At 52.6% G+C, this 19,738-nt stretch overlaps 9 protein-coding genes across 9 annotated transcripts; 3 read left to right on the top strand and 6 right to left on the bottom strand.

The window, feature by feature from the left end:
• Positions 1-1,063: 1,063 nt before the first annotated feature.
• Positions 1,064-2,241, top strand: QC764_206285 (uncharacterized protein; the record flags this gene model as incomplete). The annotated part of the gene is made up of 3 exons (XM_062944336.1): positions 1,064-1,271; positions 1,346-1,729; positions 1,814-2,241. Exons 1-3 carry the CDS (start codon positions 1,130-1,132, stop codon positions 2,239-2,241), a joined length of 954 nt encoding a protein of 317 aa, XP_062803151.1. The 5' UTR covers positions 1,064-1,129.
• A 1,540-nt stretch (positions 2,242-3,781) lies between these two features.
• QC764_206290 (uncharacterized protein) lies at positions 3,782-6,297 on the bottom strand (the record flags this gene model as incomplete). The annotated part of the gene is made up of 3 exons (XM_062944337.1): positions 5,058-6,297; positions 4,497-4,969; positions 3,782-4,445 (listed from the first exon to the last, which is right to left on the bottom strand). The coding sequence occupies exons 1-3, from the start codon at positions 5,493-5,495 to the stop codon at positions 3,782-3,784; spliced, it is 1,575 nt and encodes a 524-aa protein (XP_062803152.1). The 5' UTR covers positions 5,496-6,297.
• On the top strand, positions 5,775-7,104 carry YAH1 (mitochondrial matrix iron-sulfur protein). Its single transcript, XM_062944338.1, has 2 exons — positions 5,775-6,384; positions 6,435-7,104. Exons 1-2 carry the CDS (start codon positions 6,095-6,097, stop codon positions 6,775-6,777), a joined length of 633 nt encoding a protein of 210 aa, XP_062803153.1. The 5' UTR covers positions 5,775-6,094; the 3' UTR covers positions 6,778-7,104.
• A 3-nt stretch (positions 7,105-7,107) lies between these two features.
• On the bottom strand, positions 7,108-8,106 carry RRP15 (pre-60S ribosomal particles component; the record flags this gene model as incomplete). The annotated part of the gene is made up of 1 exon (XM_062944339.1): positions 7,108-8,106. The coding sequence occupies one exon, from the start codon at positions 8,104-8,106 to the stop codon at positions 7,108-7,110; it is 999 nt and encodes a 332-aa protein (XP_062803154.1).
• Positions 8,107-8,345: 239 nt separating this feature from the next.
• Positions 8,346-10,710, top strand: QC764_206320 (uncharacterized protein). The gene is made up of 2 exons (XM_062944340.1): positions 8,346-9,372; positions 9,433-10,710. Exons 1-2 carry the CDS (start codon positions 8,856-8,858, stop codon positions 10,530-10,532), a joined length of 1,617 nt encoding a protein of 538 aa, XP_062803155.1. The 5' UTR covers positions 8,346-8,855; the 3' UTR covers positions 10,533-10,710.
• A 96-nt stretch (positions 10,711-10,806) lies between these two features.
• CTR3_1 (Copper Transporter integral membrane protein that functions in high affinity copper transport) lies at positions 10,807-11,666 on the bottom strand (the record flags this gene model as incomplete). The annotated part of the gene is made up of 3 exons (XM_062944341.1): positions 10,807-10,988; positions 11,051-11,143; positions 11,200-11,666. The coding sequence occupies 3 exons, from the start codon at positions 11,664-11,666 to the stop codon at positions 10,934-10,936; spliced, it is 615 nt and encodes a 204-aa protein (XP_062803156.1). The 3' UTR covers positions 10,807-10,933.
• Positions 11,667-11,734: 68 nt separating this feature from the next.
• Positions 11,735-11,900, bottom strand: QC764_0037310 (uncharacterized protein; the record flags this gene model as incomplete). The annotated part of the gene is made up of 2 exons (XM_062940251.1): positions 11,735-11,738; positions 11,797-11,900. The coding sequence occupies 2 exons, from the start codon at positions 11,898-11,900 to the stop codon at positions 11,735-11,737; spliced, it is 108 nt and encodes a 35-aa protein (XP_062803157.1).
• A 478-nt stretch (positions 11,901-12,378) lies between these two features.
• On the bottom strand, positions 12,379-14,335 carry QC764_206340 (uncharacterized protein; the record flags this gene model as incomplete). Its single annotated transcript, XM_062944342.1, has 5 exons — positions 12,379-12,621; positions 12,686-13,627; positions 13,683-13,934; positions 13,995-14,173; positions 14,203-14,335. The coding sequence occupies 5 exons, from the start codon at positions 14,333-14,335 to the stop codon at positions 12,379-12,381; spliced, it is 1,749 nt and encodes a 582-aa protein (XP_062803158.1).
• Positions 14,336-17,004: 2,669 nt separating this feature from the next.
• Positions 17,005-19,586, bottom strand: QC764_206360 (uncharacterized protein; the record flags this gene model as incomplete). The annotated part of the gene is made up of 2 exons (XM_062944343.1): positions 19,019-19,586; positions 17,005-18,963 (listed from the first exon to the last, which is right to left on the bottom strand). The coding sequence occupies exons 1-2, from the start codon at positions 19,454-19,456 to the stop codon at positions 17,005-17,007; spliced, it is 2,397 nt and encodes a 798-aa protein (XP_062803159.1). The 5' UTR covers positions 19,457-19,586.
• Positions 19,587-19,738: the final 152 nt, after the last annotated feature.

A 19,738-nucleotide genomic window follows, 5' to 3' on the forward strand; every position in this document is an offset into this window, starting at 1 on the left:
CAATAGCAGAACCCTCAGACCTACCCAGAGATTACAAAGCTCCACAGTAGAATGATCGCCTCTATGATGTTGGTCTTCCTCTCCATGGTCATTCAGCTAGCCGTAGCCGGCCCGGTTGAGCCCGTCTCCGCACAACAACAGAAAAGCTCGCCCCTCGGCGCCTCACCGCCCTCAGCGCACATCCTGTTGTCAATGATTGCCACAGCGTAATCAACAATATAGGCAGTAAGCTGAAATCCTCTAAAATCACCACACTGTCTACCTCTCCACCTGCATTTCTCTGAACATAAAATGAAAAGCATCATGCGGAACAGGAAAACGGGACCTCGATCCTCGAATGTGCGTGACCATCGGCGTCAACAGTTGTGCTGGCTTCGTTTGCAACTACAACAACTTACCGTATCAACTCAACCTACCCATCGCCGCCATCGAAATGACTGCCTATGTCTACGACCCTTGCGTTCGAAACGACCAGTATGGCCAGTGGGCCAACGTATGATATGAGCTTGGATTGGTGCATATGCCTATCATACCAACGCCACCCACACACCCAGGGCACAACAAGATCAGAATCGAAGATGTAAGACAGTTTCTGGGAGGAAACATACCAGCCGAGGTGATGGTAGTATCTCACAGTCTTGAGCAGCTGCGGCAGGATAATCTGGGGGAAATTGGCTGGTATGTAGGGGACGTTGACGGTCGTATCTCTTAGAGTAAGCGGCTGGGGGGGGATTATCTTGGAAGAACTTTGATCGTGATGAGACGAGGATACTAATTGTATCATGTTCTGAGAAGTCGTCTGGATGCACCGCTCAGTAATCAGCTACATAGACTGTAGAATTATTTTGGTGCCCAGGTCGAAAATAAGTGTTTTCTGAAATCAAAGAAGTGTTATGCGTTGCGGTCAAGATCGAATCTCTCTCTGCACAAAACTCGGTTGATGGTTACCCCGCCATACTGTCACAAGTCAGTAGACGTCGGAGGGAAAGTGGCGGGCTTCTCTGTCACAATGTTCCTTCCTTGATTGATATTCAAGTATAGAACACCCTGCCCAAAGTTGTCACAAATCCACGCTCTGTTTTTCAGACACACACCTCCACACCCAGCGGCCCAACACCCGATCAGCACGATGCTGGGCTTTACAATCCTCTCTGTGCTTTGGCTCGCCGGACTCGCTCTTGGGGGGCAGGCTGATCCTGCAAAACACGGCTGGATTTTCGACAGTATGATGAATGAACTGGATTGCTACCACGTCTTGGATCAATTCAACGGTAAGTCGCCATGTATAGCCTCCCTCTACTACAAAGCTATCTATCCTCTTGCTAACTATGACTGCCTTACATAGAAAGCGCTGATGCAAATCAAGTCATCGAGCTGAAGTATGAAGAGCCCAAAGAAATGCTCTACAAAGGCTGCAGCATCATACTCAGCCAACTCGATATCGAGCCCTGGTACACGTACATTAGCTTGAAGCAGATCTTGCCCAGCCTAGCGAAATATCTTTACTACCAACCGAATATCAAAAATGACTGGGAGGCGACATTCAACATCTCGGAAAACCAGTCGAATAGTGAATCAAAAATAGCATACGTCAAGATCCTGAAGTATTCCACCGATGACCAAAACGAGGCCAATACATTTGCCAATTCTGTCGACCCCGACGCAACTTGTTTCAACATGACAGAATTTCCACCACTCGTCCAGGCAGACTGTCGGGCATCGTTTGATTGTTAGTGTTCCCCTCTGACTTTCCGAGCCTACCCAGGCCCGCCAAAACAATGCCTAGATATAGCAGAAACTAACTGCTCACCAGTATGGACTACTGGAACCAAAGCCTTCTTCCCGAATCACGAAAACATGACATGGGAGTCTGGTTTTCTTAGCTTCTCCAACGACAGCTCCACTTGCCAGTTTGTGATGTATAACAATGACGATTATACTGCATACGTGAGCCTGACCGACGTTACCGACCAAGTCCAGCATCAAATCATTGACCCTTGCGTCTCTAACGGTTGGTATGGAGGTTGGCAAAAGAATAATACGGGGCTGTATCTGGACTTCAAGAACAGGGGCGTGCTGGCATGGTTCCTACCCAAAGAGTTCTTTCCCGCTGTTAGATGGACCTTTCCTGAGTGGTTAAAAGACCCGGCGGATCCGTGGGATTACCCGCCATATCTCGTGTTCAACAAGAGCAAGAGCCAAGTGTTCAACCAGAATGAGAGCCAAGCAATCTCTGACTGATATCATGGCGGGTACTGGAAGGCAGGCAGGGTGGGAAATGAGCTGATCTGAGCTGAGCAGGCCCTTGACTTGATTTGGCTCAGCCCGGCCACGTCAAGCTTAACTTGAAGGTGTTATAACTTAAATTGGCTTAGGAAGATTATTAAATCTACAGGAAGTGGTTTTTCCGGGCCGGGTGGGCCGGAGCACTGGTTCCGCGGAGGGCACCGGTGGGTAGGTACAGAGGGTGCCCTGCCGGCCACCTCACTACCATACCGGATATCACCACTTTTTGTGGGGCTAAAGAGATCACTGATCTTCTGAGCTGAGCCAATAGGAAGATTTGACTTGGCTCAGGCCAATATAGGGATGACTTGACTTGGCTCAGCTCAGCTCAACTGAGCCAAGTCAAGTCAAGTCTGGCTCAGCTCATTGCCCACACTGAAGGCAGGCTTGGACGGGTTTAACATAGCTCAAATAGTGGTTAGTAGGCTGAGCTTTCGTCTCACCCAAGGAACTTTTTGGGACCTCACCGTGGTCACTAATCCACACCGTCAAGTGAGTCTTGATTTTTCACCGTGTTGCTTGGACGTCCAATCCTTTGAATAAAAAGTACGAGGCGTGACAATTTACAGCCAATTGTTCTTGTACTCTTTCATCTGACGACACATTACTCATTCTTCCGTCTTCACCCAGATGTTTCATGCGAAGTATCGACCGGGCCACCATTCTTGTTACACTGCAGATGACCGTCGCAAGTATCCACGTCGTCAGCGTACTGCTGACCAACACGAGATATACAACCTCTCGAGAACTCATTCAACCCTTATCGAACAATTGGTCCAGATAAATATTTCGTCTTTCCCCCTGAGAACCCTTTTTCATTTTTAGCCTTTCAAAAAGTCAAAATATACATGAAGGGGTTGGCGAAGGACAATGTCATCTTCCTCACCTACCACACTTTATGAAAAATAAAAACCCGAAATCTTGAACTACGAACATACTAAGCACCTATATTCACCTGTGCAAAACACACACAAAAAGAGAGAAAAAAAAAGGCCTCCATCTACAACGTGCTCAAATAGGTGAACACCAACACACACATGACTCAGCAATTGTGACCATAAAGAAGATGCACACTACCCAGCAACAAAGTACCTCGCTACAGACCTCCACGCTCAACACCCAGGCTCTAATACCTAGCACACCTCACAACAACCAAACACAAATCCCAACCAAATGTCTATCAACAATCTCTCCGTTTTTTTTTCATGAGCGGAGAATCATATATATCCTCTTTATCAAAAACCTCATAATAAAGTCACAAAAATACCAAACCCCTCCTCCCAACCCAACCCAACCCATCCATCTCTTTGAACAAAACAAAAAGAAAAGCCACAAAAAAAAACGCCTGCCTCTTTCATAAAAGTCATCTTGTAGAAAATGAAATCCCTTTCCCACTCTTCTTTTCCCATAGCATACCACCCATCCTGACCAAAAGACGTGTATATACATCTTTTTTTTCCCCACCTCATATCCAAAACCACCCCCAACCTCCCCCTTAAAATTCCCCATCCCCACCAGCCCCCATCACCCCCGCAACCCAAAGCCCAACCAGCCCCCACCAATTCACATTCCAACCCCTCGCCAACCCATTCAACCCCTGACCCCGTCTATACACCGTCTCCGAAATCGACTGCTGCTCCTTTGCCTGCTTCCCCCCCTTCTTCCTTCCCCTCGCTGTCTCCACCACCTTCGAAGGCTTAACAACAGCATGCGACCCCTCCTCATTGACAATACTGTACATCGTCCCAAACACACCATTGTATTTCCCAACAGGGACAATAGTCTCCAGACTTTCTGGCGGTGCCACAGCACTCTTCTTGCCCTTGACAGGAGGAGGCGCCTCGAGAGCTTGGAGGTACTCTGATGTGTTGAGGACCGCGACCTGACCTCTGCGGAGGACCGTCTCGAGTGGGAGCTTGATGCACAGCGCTACAGCCGAGGAGCAGAATTTGGCGATGGAGAAGCTCGCGGGAGCAATCTCCCTGTCGATCATGAATTGTGTTCGGAGAACAAGGGGTGTTGAAAGGGTAAGGAGAGGGTGGACGAGGGAGTGGAGGACCGTTGGGAAAAAGACGGCGGAGGGGCAGAAGTAGGAGGGGAGGCTGCGGAGGGCGGTCAAGGTGCGCCTGGAAGCGCGAGAGGTGGATGTGATAATCATGCTAAACGTTTTTTAGTACATGGTAGAACAAGACAGCTTCAAGGAGGCATACCGTGTGCGGATCAGATCCAGGGGAGAGAGGATCAGGCCAGTAACAACCGCCGCGGCGGCAGCCACACAAAGAGAGGCCCATGGATATGGTGCAGCGATATCAATCAACCGGTCCGCATCGTTCTTGACGCCGAGGTCTGGTACGTTGAGAAGGGCGCTGAGTAGACTCCTGGACCAGTTCTCCAGTAACGAGTGGAGTACCGAGTAGATAAAGGTCACGTTTGAACCCTTCCAAACACCCCACGCACCTTCCTTCTGCCATAGCTGTGCGATAACTTCCAACACAGAGTCGGGGGTTCGAATGGCCAGTTGATGTGCCGGTACAGGGGCTGGCTTTCCAGGCGTTCGTGGGGTATCAAGTGGGGTCATTGGGTTCGGTCTCCCGCGGGTAGCTGTTGGAGAGGGAGTTCGTGGTTGATTTGAGGTGAAATATGCCATTTCATCGGCATCCGAGTCTGAGTCGTGGGCTTGTTCCTGTAAGTTGCGTGTTAGTCGTCTGCTTGGGGTATGGAAGTGGGGCGTGGTTCGATGGTGTTGCCCACGATACCCAACGGCAGCATACCTCGTCGTCAAACTGAGTATTCCACGGATTCGCAGCAGCAGCAGCCGCTGCTTGTGCTTGCTGTCGCCTTGCCTCCTCTGCTTCCTCAGCGGCAGCTGCTAGTCCTCCCAAATCATCCTGTTTCCTGACTTGCATGATGGTCTTGGCCACATCGAAGGGTTGGGCCATCAGCACCGACGAGTACTTCCACAGCAGCTCGTCCAGCACCTCCTTGACTGTCTGTACAACTGATGGCGAAGGCTCGGCTATGTAGTTCTTGTAGTCGATGTCGGAAAAGAGGTCGCGTGCCTTAGTAGCATACTGGCCGGTTGAGTTGCCGGCTTGGGCGAAGGCTTTTGGGCCGGGTGGTGTGGGGAGGGATTCGGGAGGTTCGCCGATCGAAGGGGGAATGTAGTAGGGTCTCAGGGGATTGACCCCGTTGTCACTGTGGTGAGCCATGCTGGTTACTGGTGCTTCTGTAGGCGCAGGAGCATGTTATGGTGGTGAATTTTGGGCTGGGTTCTCTGGCGAATTGCCCCGCTGATATTTCGCATGTGCTGGGACACAATGAGGTGCGGTGAAATCATTTGGCGATAAGCTAAGCATGCAAGAGCTACCCCAAAAGAGCCCAAGCGCCATCCCCGTATTGCATTATCGGGGCCGCCGATAAGCGCCGCCCGCCCACCTCAATGCTTGGCTACTGTCATCTTTTGCGGGTAAATTTTCATATCGTTTATCGGGATGTTGAATGGACGAATGTTAGATCAGATAATGATAATTCATTATTCAGTTGCCTCCCTCGTCTCAAATAACCATACCTGCTCCACCGTGTGCCCTTTTTGCATGAGGCAGTGAATAGACACCGAAGAGCCCTCAGTTTGCGTATTGTATATATTGTACCTCTCGGGAGGGGTTTCTCGGCCATTAGGTTGTTTGTCACTCGCAGCTTTCCCCGGGTTTCGGAGCCTTCTAGGCTGTTTGCTTTTTCTCTCCAGCTTCCCACGCTTGTTTCCCTCTCAAGTCTTCCTGGAGATATAAACACACGCCAAACAGTCAGGATGTCGACCCAAAGAATTTTTGCCAGCGTCCTCCCGAGACTAAGGGTTGCCTCCAGCAAGAATGCGACAACTTCCCTTACACAACAGGCACAACAGCTCCGGTGCTACAGCAGGCCGACCGCCACCTTGAGACCTTCCGGTCCGGCCCGGTCCTCGGTGCTCTCCTCCGCCGCTGCCTCCGCCCCTCGCCGTGTATGTGTACCGACCACATCCTCTGCTCAACCTCGCACCTTGTCCACCTCAGCCTCACTTTTCCATGGTCATGTCGACACCCCAAAGCCAGGTGAAGAGTATGTGCAAAAACCCCCCTTTTCGACATCCTTGAACTAACACATCAAAGGCTTTGGGTAACCTTCATCGACAAGGAGGGTGTTGAGACTAAGATTGCCGTTTGCAAGGGCGACAACCTCTTGGATATTGCCCAGGCTCATGATTTGGAGATGGAGGGTGCCTGTGGCGGTTCCTGCGCCTGCTCGACATGCCACGTCATTGTTGAGGACCCTGACTACTACGACAAGATGCCCGAGCCGGATGATGATGAGAACGACATGCTCGATCTTGCCTTCGGTCTTACTGAGACCAGTCGGCTGGGCTGCCAGGTCATCATGACTCCCGAGCTGGATGGCCTCCGGGTCAAGCTCCCCTCCATGACAAGGAACCTTCAGTCGAGCGACTTCAACTAAGGCCTGCCAATATATATTGCATTCTCCGGATTATCGTTTCTTGGTCGGCGTTGCGGCAGCGATACACGGGCATAGTTGTTAAAGATAGATACCAAAAGCATAGGGGGTTGGCTAGTGCGTTTTCCGCGCAATAGCTCACGATGTAACTGATGACAAATCTTGCGGCTCCGGGATGGTCTGGGAATCTCTTGCTCTGATCGAGCATGTGTACATGTAAAATAGTAGTAAGGCATCCTATACTGGGGCCATGTGTAAATAAGATGTAACCTCTGCTCTATAAGCAGTAGAACACCCCTCTGTCTCCCCAACATCTGTAATGGAGAGATCACTCTATGCCTCCTCCAAGCCACCCTTCTTCAACCCTCCACCCCCATTCGCAATGAGGTCCAGGAAGCCTTTCCTGCTCATCTCGGTAATCTTCTCCTCCTTCCTCTTAACACCCACCATACCCTCCTTTCTGACCACCCTTTCCGCCTCCGAAGCCTTGACCTGAGCTGCGCGCACGGCATTGAAAAGTTTGACCACACCACGTTGCGCAACCTTCCTCAACCTCCTCTCCGTCGCCAAAAGCTGGCCAGTTGTCTCAGCACCATCCTCAAGTTCCTCCTCAATCTCGCCCGTCTGCAGGTTCAGTGTGCGCTTGGTGCTAGGTACCAACACATCTCTCACGCGGCCCTTCTCCATCGCCAACCGCTTCTGCTCGCGCAATCTCTTGCGTGCTTTGGCCTCGAGCGCAGTGTCCACCAGCTGCTTCGCATTCTCCGCCGCTACCGCGCTGCGCGCTACAATTGGATCGGCGCGCTTGGAGGTAGGGAGTTTACTGGAAAGCATCTTGGAGATGGACGTCGCGAAGGCTTCTGGGTCGTTGCGCTTCGACTTCATGCGGTTCACGCCTGTGCCAAGCCCATCGTCGCTGCCGCTGTGGGCGTCGTCGTCCTCGTTTGAAGATCCGTCATCGCCATCGCCATCCTCGTCGCCGGAGGAGTTATCTGAAGCTGGCGCATCTTTGGCGACAAATTTCTTCTGTTTTGTCTCTGATTTTGGTTGTTGGGATTTGGACTTGGAATTTGGCGCCGAATCGCTGTCGGACTGGGAATCTGAGTCTTCGGCTTCGGTGGAGGCGCCGTCGTCGGCCTCGAGGTTGTCTAGATCCTCTTCGTCCGAATCGAGCAGGTTGGAGGGAATGGCACCGCCTTCGTCATTCTCGGAGTCTTCTTCCTCGGAGCTGCTGTGGTATGCGGCGACTTGTCTCTGCTTCTTGGTTGGTCTTTGTGCCTTGCCCTTGGGGCCGTCGCTGAAGGAGCGCTTCTTTAATGATGATCCTGCCATGGTGTGGGGTGCTGTTGCAAGTCAATTTCTGCAAAGACTTGTGATGGGTCTGGGGTTGATGCGGATGATTGACAGTCAGTCCAGCGCACTCGTTGTTCGAGCGAGTTCCCCAGAAATTTTTGGCGGTGAATAGCGGCAGGAATGTGCCCCGCTGGTGAAGAGTGGAGCTGATGCCCCCAAGCTTCTTGCTCCACTCGAGCTTTCAAGCTTCATTTTGTGGCGCTCGGGGTGGGCATGTGAAGCTTCGTCTGGCATCTAGGAAAACTCAATCTACATGACTACCAACTGTATAGATGTTTATTTTAGATCTTCTCACCTCTTCTAACTGGAGCAGTATTATTATCTCAGGAATTGCCAGTTTCTTCCATTGTACACTGGTCTCACAGCATGGCATTCACCTTGGTCAAGTAGATGACTTCTCACGCAACAACAGGCCCACCCAAATGCCATTGTGTTTGTCGTAACCCGCGGCCCGGTCGCCGGTATCTCAACTAGGTTTCTGATCCTTCCTGGAGGTGATGTTTTGCCGTGCTAACCAATTGCCTTCTAGATATGGGTTCACCAAGACCAAAACAACCCTGCGCCAAGGTGGTAAGCCTGACTCTTTGAGGAACTATTGGCTTAGTTTACGGATACATCCAGTCAAGCGCGTTTACAATGGCAGTTCAAATACTCCTCCACATCCCCTGTCTCATCACAACAGCCTTATGCTCAATCTATGAGCGCGCAATCTTCTGATACCAGTCAGAATGGAAACTCTTGCGCCCACCACAACGGGTGTCCTTACCCTCAACCCATCCTGTCTCGCGACGACCAACCTATGGGTGGATGAACTTTGCACACGTCCCGCTTATGGTGATGGACGATGCACTCGTTACAATCTAGGCATAGGCGAGGGTTGCTCCATGAGGGCTGCTGGCGCCACCGGCTATGATGAAAGAATTGCTTTCAGTGACTGCCCGGTTGGCATGACCCCAGCCTGGTCGTTCACTGGAACAGAGTTGCAAGATGTTTCCCTCGCCACCAGCTACTGCTGCCCGACCGGTTTTGACTTTTCTGTGTCAACCACCTCATGGCCAGGCTCAGGGACCTTGCGAGCTACTTGCATTGCCGAGTCGATTGAGCGGCTTTCGGGTCAAACGCTCACTCTGAACCAGAATACATATCGGGTAGAGACGTCTGGGAGATCCACCATCACCATTCGTGCCACGACCACGACCGCGGCATACGACTATGACCAAGACAAGATATTTGCCCAAGCAGCAAGTGAGTGTTGAGCTTGTGCTGATGCTCCCTCTTACATCCGTTATACTGACCCTTTGCTAGCCATCTGGAAATACATCTACCCCGGTGCTGAGACGACATCAACATGCTATGGCATCGCTTGCAACCCAAGCAACCCCCTCCCACAACCCCCCGAGAAAACACCCCCTCCCTCCACCTTCACCTACACACCCCCTCCCCCCTTCCCAGCAACCCAATTCACCCCCGACCCGTCCTGCCTCGCCGAGTCCAACTTCTGGCAAGTCTCAACCTACTGCTGGATGTCCTGGCCCAACCCCTCCCCCGACTGGCTCCGCTGCACCCACACCGGCTTCGGCGAACCAAACACCTACCTCCACCCAGAATGCTTCCCCTCCGCCACCGTAGCCCCCCAATCCGCCGAGAACCCCGACATCCAAACCTGGTACTCGGAGTGCCCGGTAGGCTACTCCGTCGCAAAAACCTTCACCTCGGGCCGCTTCGACCTCCCAACCTTCGTCTTCAGCGAGCCCTCACCCACCAAAACCTACGACGTAACCGCCACGGGCCTAGCCTGCTGCCCCTCGGGTAAATACCACTTCGAGTACCGCCGCATCGAAACCTCCATCACCTCCCACAACGGGAGGCGCGAGACCGTCTCCCTCTACATCATGCCCTCCTGCATCGCCACCCGCGTCTCGGCTCTCTCGGGGAAGGGGATAGCAATGAAGGAGTGGTACAACACAGCCGTCTACGACAAGAAGCGAGACTTGGGGGAGCGGCAGGCCAACCACGACGCGGAAGCTACCATCACCGATGCGTGGAACATGGATAATACCTTGTATGCACAGGCGATTCATCTCGGCTACACCGTCTTTCGCGATCAGTACACGTGCTACACCAACTGCGACGAGTATTTTTACAATTCCTTCAGGGATGTCGTGCCAAATACGTACAAGACTTGGAGCCCGCCAACGACGACGACTACTTCGACGAGTACTTCTAATGGTTCGTCGTCTACTGGAGACGGTGGCGGTGATAATGGTGATGGTGAGGGAGGGAATGGGGAGGAGGTGGTGTCTACCAGCTCGACAGCTGGTGCTGCTGAGCAAGTGGGACGGTCGGGGAGTATTATCATTACTTTGGTGACTGTGGTGACGGTAGTTATGGGGTTGGGTGCTTGAAGATGTGTGTATGGGAGTGTGATATGGGATATGATGATACCCAGTGTGTATATGATGGATGATGTAATTACGATGGAGGTTATGTTGATGTGGGCTTATTTTGAGCCTTTACAGTTCCAAAAAACACCTTGTACGGCAACAGTGGGCATCGAAAAGAATTCAGTCCCGTTCTTCACAATTCATGGTTTAATGTGTTAATATCACAGCAAGGGCATTGCCCATCCATGTCATGGCTACAGCATTACACACACGTCATGGACAGGCAGAAAAAGTAGCTATCCCAACTGATATTCATTAACTCCTGCTCCCTCAAACCCTGCTATACAGCGCATTACCAATTACCTAGGAGAGAATCGCCCATGCCCAACACTCGACAGTCTTTTCTTACTTCGACCTCGCCATCACCCACAACAAACAGTCACATCCTCCAACTCGCCACACCGCTTACTGTCATGTCTGTCTCGTCAACACACACGTCAGCTTCATCTTACTTGCCTTCTTTTTCCAGAAACACTTACTTCCCCACCCTCGTCCAGTGAAACAACAAATACCCCAAAAACACCCCAAAGAAAATCGAGAACAGCACAAACCCATTATAGTACATCCCCATCCTATAATCTCGTCAGCACATCCCTTCAACCCCCTCCCCACCCTGAAAAGTACTCACAGCATCAACAAATAAGCCACCACAAAGTTAACCAAATGCAACAACGCCCTCAAAAACTGCTCACAAAACCCCGGCCTATAACCCTCGCACCCTTCCTTTCTCTCGTGTTCACCCCCAGTATGATGACTCTCCTCCTTCTGCCGCCGCGGCCTGCTCGCACACTGCCCGTCCACTTGTCCTATCCCCTCCCCATGTGCCGCATTCAGATTAACCGCACTTGCCACCCTCGACTGCTCCGCCGTCAGAGGCCTCAGAGACGACGAGGGCGTCATCCTCCTTCCTACAGGATGGGGAGGGACAGGTTCCGTATCTATCAAGATTATCTCACCGGGATGGCCGTGATGTTGGTGATGGGGGCATTTGTGGGCGTGGTGACGGAGGAGGTGGCGGTCGTATTCCCGAGTCAGGCGCCGGAGACCTTCTAGCAAAAGGGCGAGGAGGAGGACGGCGATGCAGGCTGCTGCCATGTGGCCAACGCTTCTGACTTGCTACGTCTCTGAGAGGAAGCAGGAGTCTATGGTGTTCCAGTTCCAGGTCATCTATTGCATAGGGGGTTAGCAAAGGGGAGGGAAATGGGAAGGGGAAGGGGAAGGGAACGGGGAGGGGAATACTTTGATGAGACATGCTGGCTTTGTGACGGCGTCTTCGACGATGATGATGTCGATGGGGATGGGGACTGTGGTGGGGGCGGGGTTAGACATGCTGGACTGTGGATGGGGTTTGGTTGGCGGTGGTGTGATGCTGGGCGTGAGGTTGTTGTGTTGACGGGAGTAAGTGCTTGTCGGAAGCAGATAGACGATGATTGATTTTGGAGTCCTGGAGGTGGTTGGGCGGGGGTATACTGATGCTGGATGGTGATAATGGAAGACACGGGTTGTGAGGTAAACTTCTCATTAAATCTTGGACAATGGGAGCAATGCGTCCGCAGTCAAGGCAATTCTTACCCTGAATCAACTCGTTTCAAGAGTGCCTTCCTGCCCGAATTGATGGAAGAACCACCAACCTGCCTGGTCCGGTTCGCCGGACACAAGCCTCCGAGAAATGATGAAAAGGGCATGCACGATGCAGAGAAGATGTAATGGATGGGGCATCACTGGTCAACCTCCTCTATCAAGGCCAGAAACACAAAGAGAGTATTACGCATAAATGGTATCACAATATCCAAACCCCACCTCCCACTCACTGATTCCCAACCACATACCTCGCCGTAGCAATCCTCATCCTCTTCCCCGCCCACAATATCGGCACAATCAACAACGAAAATACCCCCATAATCACCGTAAAACCTCCAAACGGAACCAAATACCCATCCCTCTCAATCCACTGAATGACAAACAGCAACCAAATGAATGGCACCATTCCTCTCAAGATACAGATCATGGCAAAGCAGTCACTGGCGAGCTGGTTGTACGCGTCAATGAGCTGGAAAATGACCAGTTAACTTCAATCTCACTGATATCATGGAAGGTGTGTGGGGGTCACTCACATAACTGAACCACAAACTCGGCACCTGCGTCAACGCAAAAGCCACCATCCCGTAGGCCACCTGAAGCCCAATCCACTGGTACTCCCCCGGATACTGCGCGCAGAACCCAAACACCAACAGCCCACCCGTCCCCAACGCCAGAGCAGGCAACATAATCGGCAGTCTCGTCTCCGGCTCGGCATAACCGTGGTCTTGCTTCTTCGCAAAAGCCTTCAACCGGCGGTCTGCTAGGAGGGCAGTGGTGATAGCGCCAAAGACTATACCAATCAACGCGCCTATGAACAAAAGCCCCGTATCCGCGCCCCAGTCATATGGTGGAAGAATGAGCAACTGAGGTCCGATGGTGGAGATGACGGCCACAGCACCGACCAAGCCACCATACTGCAGCATGGCAATCCACGTGGCTGGCAGCCGGAGGGTATACCACGGCTTCATAAACTGGTACTTGATTCTACCTCTGTACATCCCAAACTTGAGCGAATCAGAAAAGGTATAAGGGTGGTAGGAGAAGTTCCCCGGGCCCGTTGCTCTCGACGACCTGACCTGCTTTGAAAATCTAGTGGGTGTCATGGCAGTGGAGCTGCTGAGGTCCCCAGAAGATGACGGCTGATACCATGTATACGTCGGGTCTAACTCCCCGGTATACCGAAACCTCGACGGCAGCGTCATCCTCATCGATGGCAAAGTAACCAGACTGAGGTACGGCGCAGGTGTCCGGGGCCAGTACCTCGATGGTCGGGGAAGATTCCTCTGGATTGGCAAGCAGTGGGCTCCACGTTCGTAGATCGTTTCCGGGACGAATAAGACCGAACACAAGAACGTGATGCCCGCCAGAACAGCGCTGACCCAAAAGACTTGGAACCAACCCAGCCTGACAGCGATGTAGCCGCCTGATATACCGCCCACGACGGAGCCGCTTGCTAGGGCTGCTGTGTAGAACGCCTGAGCAGCCGCGTCAGCGAGAGTTCGATGTTGGAGAAGAACGAGAGAAACATACCATCCACCTCCCCCTCTCATGCACAAAATACATCTCCCCCACCACCGCCGGCACCACCGTCTCGGACGCACTACTCCCAAATCCCTGAAAGCATCTCACAACCAAGATGCCAACGAAGTTGGAGGTTGTCGCCCCGACAGCCGTGGAGATGAACAGAATGAGCGCCGAAATAAGGACAATGGCCCTCCTCCCAAAGATATTCGCCACCGGCACGAGAAATACATTTCCAAACCCCAACAGGAGAATATTGTACTATCTTTTCTGTCAGCTCGATCATTACCCTTCACCCTTTTTATGAGGGAAAGAGCTTACCGCAACAAACTGCATCAACTCCTCAATCTTCCTCTGATCCTCGGGAAACTCCAGATTCCACACCGGCAACGCAGGCGCGATGCAAGCCGAGATGAAATTGCTCACAAAGGCGTACAGAGAGACGGTGCTGATGCACGCCAGCTTCCTCCACGGGGCCCAGTTCAGGGGGTCTGCCGGGTCTGGGGTTGGGAGGGGTACTTTGAGAAACGATCCGTTGTTGTCACGCCTCCCTCTGGAATGACGACCGTGGCCGTGGGCTCGATCAGCCGGACCGTTCCCGGGGGTGTGGCGGCCTTGACGGCTTCTCTGCTGAGGGAGAAGGCATATTTCCAGCCGGGCATCCTATCTTAACCTGTGTGGTGGGGATGAAAAGGTGGCAAATGATGAGATGGTAAGAAAGGGGGAGGAGGGGGGAAAGGGGGAAACGAGCGACGAGGGGGCAACGGCTTTCGACGAGCAGAGAGCATTTTTTGGGCGATAACATGGTTAGGGAAGGGCAAAGTCTTATGCGAGGTGTGTGGTGTTTAGTTGGTTCCCGAGGACCCGAAATAAAGATGAAACCCCCGTCCGAGAATATGCTGGGAGGGTTGGGCTGATGGAGAGAAGCAGGGACGCGAAGGCGCTTGTGCAAGGCCCGGGCCATGGTGGAAGTTTATCCATGTTCCTGGGGGCGACAGTGCTGACGAGGACGCTAGAATTTGGGATGGGAGCTGTGTACTGAATCACCAGGTCACTAGTAACGAGGCGAATAAAACTGGTTCTTTTTTTCAAAGGGTGAGATGTGCTGGGATGTTTTTGAAAACATATATCAAAAGAGTTCCGACCCTGAGAGAACGACAGATTACCAGAAGTGTCTTTTCCTTCCCATTGTAGACAAAGATATAACTATCCCAACGTCTATCCACCAACACAGGTGTTTCACAACCTACAATCTTCCGTCGAGTGACCGTAGTCATTGCACGAAGACACCACGTCTCCTCCGTCGAGTGAGCAAATGCACAGCGTTCGCCCCTGCGACACCCAACAGCCGTGCATCTCTTTGTTTTCCACAACCTAAAGTCCTTGGTCGGATTATCCCGAAAGCGAGCCATTTCCTTGCTTGTATGCTTATAACCACATTCACCCCTATCTCCGCAATGCTGGCCTTTGGGACACCCTTGAGTCCCACGCTGAGCACGTCCGTGAGCTCTCCCTGGCCGAGATCGAGACTTCACCTGCTCCCAGCCCTCCTCATCATCGGGATCTCCGCCCCCCCAGCCTCGGCCTCGTGGACTTCTGCTTTTTCGTCTCCGGCTTCGGGCGGGCCATTTCCAAGATCAACACTGTTTTCCAGGGAGCTTTGCGCGTCGTGCTTCGTGCTGAGAGGGGAGCTGGAGGCTCGGTTGTCATTTTCCAGCGGTAAAAGCATGTTGCTCGTCTCGACAATCCCCGACACATCCTTGTTGAACCTACTGGCATAGACGGGCCATGACACGATGGTGGTCTTCTCGCCGAACAGTTCCCGTGCTTTTACGATGATGGCCTCGATGTTCTTCACCGTGGGGAACTCGACGAATATTTCTGATCCATTCTTTGAACGCGTGGTGTAGAACAAACGTCCCAACTCGAGGAGGACCTTCGCCACGTAAGAGTCGTTCCATGTTTCCTCAGCGAGATCCTCTGGCTCCAAATTCACAATCGTGTAGGTGGGAACGACCCTGGTGTTTCGGGTGGAGCGGAAGTTGGTGAACGACACTTGGTTGAATATGTTGTCCAAGAACTTGACCGATAGTCGGCCATTGGTATTTCTTTCCCTCAAGTATTCGCTGGACCATCCCGGAGTTCCACTCGGATGCCACATCCCAACACCTTTCTGATCGCGGGGAGCATATCGCGATCTCCCGTGATAACGATAAAGACTGTTCTTTTTTTCCGCTCTTCGACAGCTTGATCAAATTTCGCCACGGCCCTAAGATCAACAGCCTCCCCGGTCATATCTGCCGACATGGAGTTGTCCACCTCCTTCTCCCTCCCATTGGCGCCGCGATCGTATATCTTGGTTTTGAAGCTGCACTTCTTGTATTGGTCCCATACCAAATCATTAGGCGGTGGCCGAGAGCCGTAGATGTAAGATTGGCGCTGAATTCGGCCATCGCAGAGTGTGTTGACTAACCTTCCTATATTGATCCGGAGACGTGGGTCCTGATCACCGTCTGTGAGCTTGGGCATATGTGAATTGCCCGAGGCGGCGAACTTCTGAGCCTCGATTCACACGTTGGAATCGTCCACAAATAGCAAACATTCGTCATTATCGGCATCCATTGTCGCCGGTGGTGTGACTCGCGCAGATTAAGGGTAAGGCAGAGCGTAACGAACAACCTGTTGCGAGAGTATGACGAGGTGAGTTCAGATATATATATATATACCAGCGACAAAATCTGGGCTTTTCCTACTGTTGTGCACTGTCCTTTGCTGTTGTGTGTGCCTATCCTTTAAATCCCATCAACCCGGTGAAAAATGCAGGTTGGTTGATAATATTTCTAGGCCAGCCGATTGAGCCAATATTTCCAGGATCGAAACGTTTGCAACCGCTGTGGCAACAGTTCCCCGCCATCCATAGCCTATCATCGCCAATCTGCCTCGCCATTTTGGTGACCTGCAGGCCTGTTTGTGTTGACCTACCTGATATGCGCTGCGACGTGGGCCAGTGACACTATGGTGGCCTAGAAGACAGCAGTTGCAACAGGGTGCGTATTTGCACTGGATTGTCGCCTGTTGATCACCCCGTCATCCCCGGCTTGTACGTATAGCTTCTTGATTTCGTTCTTGTCGGCCTTCCGAGGGTCCTAGGTTTCTTGCAAGAAGCCCACATCCTTTCCTCGCTCGAGCTGCTTGGCTTCTCGATCAATACGCCCGACGGTTGCTCAGTTTCCTCTGACCTTTCAGCAATCATGAGCCCTCGCCGGTGAGGAAGTGTTGCATTTTCCCTTGGACTTCGGCGCAGCTGCAATGAGAGTTCCCAATGATATTCTCATTGCGTCTCCCAGTCACAGTACCCAGTCGGCGGATCCCTGATATACCCCGGCCCCAATCCAGCTCCCGTATTGTCCCTACTCCTCATCAAAGAGTCAAAGAAGGCCATGTCAACCCCTTGAAAAGCCCAGTCGTCCACTCCTGCCGTGAGAGCAGGGTAAAGATACGAGTCGTGTTCAGGCTGCAAGTGGCCAGAACCATGTTGGGCTGGGAGTGAAGAAAAGTCAGGACCTCCAACAAAAAGATCCTGAGAACTTTGTTGACTTTGCACCATGTTTCCGTACAATTGTTGCTCCTGGTTAGGTGTCTGAGAGGGCTGCCGCTCGAACGCTGACTGCGGCATCAACGCCGCAGACGACGGAGCGTCAGGTCCAGTTACCGCGGTGGCGGAACCAGCGGCGTCAGATGTGACCGCCTCCTTGGAAATGACTTCATCGGTAGCCACAATCTTGACCACCCCATAGTACGGAATAAACACACGGAGGACGTTTTGACGGCTCGGCGTGGTGACGGACTCGGAGCTAGACCGGTGAACGGCCTGGGTGTCGTACTTTCGCCGCCCGTTGGCCGCGTCAGCCTCGATGGCCATGAGCCTGCGTATCAGACCAGCGCTCTTCTCGCTTAGCGCATCCGCATTGACTTTGTTGAACGCGTCCATGTTCTCGAGATACCCCTCCACCAAGCCTAAATCTCCAAGCCTTTGGTGGGCGAGAATGCTGTGATCTGGGGGTTGGCAATGACCTTGCAGGTGTGCCAAAAGGAGCGTCATGGCAGCCATGAGGGCGTAGAAGTCCACAGCGCGGCAGCAGAAGGCGACGTTATCTTGGGCCCGGAAGAGGACAAAGCGGGTGAGTAGCTCTCTCGAGGCGGTGACGCAGACATCGCGGCTGTAAGAAGAGTTGCTCGGGTCGAGAGACTGCTTACTGGATCGCAGCAACATGTATGGAAGATGAAGCTGGTTCAAAAGGTTGTAGTGGAATACTTGCCTCATCAGTTGCCACATTCTCCCGAGCATCTCCCTCACGTCATTGCCGGCACCAATGAGACTGGGTGGCAACCACCATCTTCCCGGCAGTTCCCCTGCCATCTTCTGCAACTCCAGATCAAGGGCTTTGGTGGATGCATACTCGTGGAAGCTTGGATCAGATTCATTCCGCTCCAGGATCCGAGCTGCGACACCCATCTGAAGACGTTCGAGTTTATTGACGGGGGCGTCGTCACCCGGCAGGTGGACACGTGAAGCCACTGCTGCTTCCATTGCGCCTTGCGGAAGGCCAAGCATGAGGGACACAACAGCATCTGCACATACAAGACGATGAAAGAGGTGTTGGGGAGCCACTGGCATCGAAGCGTCGAGAATTCTCAGAGGCCGGTGCTGGTAGCTTCGATGAATACCCATCAACTGGCCGACCGTTATAGCGCGGCGGAAGGCCAGCCAGGCTCGGCGTAGGTTCCCGCAGTTCATCTGGAATAAGCCCTCTAGCAGGATACAATGCAACGACTCAATGGAGCTAAGCATTTCATCGTTGGTGGTAACGAGCCTGATTGCCGTGTCCGCTAGCCTCCGCATGATGGTCCGTGGAGTTTCGCAGTCAGGCGGGAGATCTGTGTATGCATTCCTGTGGGTGTACTGTAGAGACAGGCAAAGAACAAGCATGTGTCGAGCTACCAGGACCGGATGGAGATCTCGGGGCGGAATTCCAAACACGACTTTTGGGTCACTGTTTCCGCCGAGGCCTGACGCAGGGTCGGCACTGGTCAATGCCAAGGCAAACAAGCCAGCTTTGTTTCCGCCGAGCCCGTAGATAGTGTCAAGGTCCTGTCGAGATGGGTATGCCGAATGCAGTGCTTCGGAGAGTCGGCCGTGCTTGCCATCGTCAGGTCGTAGCTTGGCGAGACACTCGGCAGGATTTGGGCGTTGAACACCGAGACTTTCATCTTCGAGATCCAGCCCTTCCTGTAGAAGGGTATCAATAGCTTGTCATGCCAGTCAGTTGCATGATGCATCATACCTGAGGAGCATCAAGAATACCAAACTGGTGGCTTGATTCCGAGCCAGTTGATCCATCATCTTTGACTACCACAGAAGCCTTTGCGGGTTTCAACAGTGCCTGCACAGCGGATGGATCACCTCCAATCTTCTTGACCAGCTGCTCAATCAACGTCTCAACCCGAATGATTCGGTCTCCCATCTGACGTGTTCGATCCGCTGGGGTTGAAAGATCCTCAGGAAGATCCTGGCTTCTGCAGTCGGTGCCCCTACGATGACATCCGATGCAGATAGCATCACCCGGAGCAGCAAAGGTGCATCGGATCTTTCTCCGCTTGCATTCCCAGCAGCTGTGTGTCCCTTTCCGAATTCTGCGGGCCTGCAGTTTGAGTGCTTTCTGTGTGTATATGGTCTGTGGCATCAGGGTGCCGACAGGTGAGCGAGCCGTTTCGGTTTCCATCTTCTCGCACTTTCGAGCTGAGAGCTCTATGGGTGTTGTAATGGGATGTGGTTGTGCTGGAAGGAGGTGCAGGAACCGTGGTGGTCGGCGTTCTCAAGTGTGCAAGTGCAAGAAGACCGCAACGGCGGAGGTGTAAAAGAGCAGTTTGTGATTTTCTTCCGCCGTGTCGGCGGTCCAAAACGGCGGTGTCTTCAGCATTCGTAATCAACCCCCTGGGTGGTTGGCATCCTACTGGTCGGTCAGCAACGACAGCATAAGCAGATGTGCGGCACAGCGGGCAGG

This window comes from Podospora pseudoanserina, chromosome 2 (assembly GCF_035222485.1).
Source record: "Podospora pseudoanserina strain CBS 124.78 chromosome 2, whole genome shotgun sequence".
Taxonomy (NCBI): domain Eukaryota; kingdom Fungi; phylum Ascomycota; class Sordariomycetes; order Sordariales; family Podosporaceae; genus Podospora; species Podospora pseudoanserina.

Bases quoted from the DNA above. Each gene is read 5' to 3' on its own strand.
- YAH1 (XM_062944338.1), top strand. From the start codon at position 6,095: ATGTCGACCCAAAGAATTTTTGCCAGCGTCCTCCCGAGACTAAGGGTT. The intron at 6,385-6,434 runs GTATGTGCAAAA...AACACATCAAAG, and splicing joins ACCCCAAAGCCAGGTGAAGA to GCTTTGGGTAACCTTCATCG.
- QC764_206320 (XM_062944340.1), top strand. From the start codon at position 8,856: ATGGAAACTCTTGCGCCCACCACAACGGGTGTCCTTACCCTCAACCCA. The intron at 9,373-9,432 runs GTGAGTGTTGAG...ACCCTTTGCTAG, and splicing joins GATATTTGCCCAAGCAGCAA to CCATCTGGAAATACATCTAC.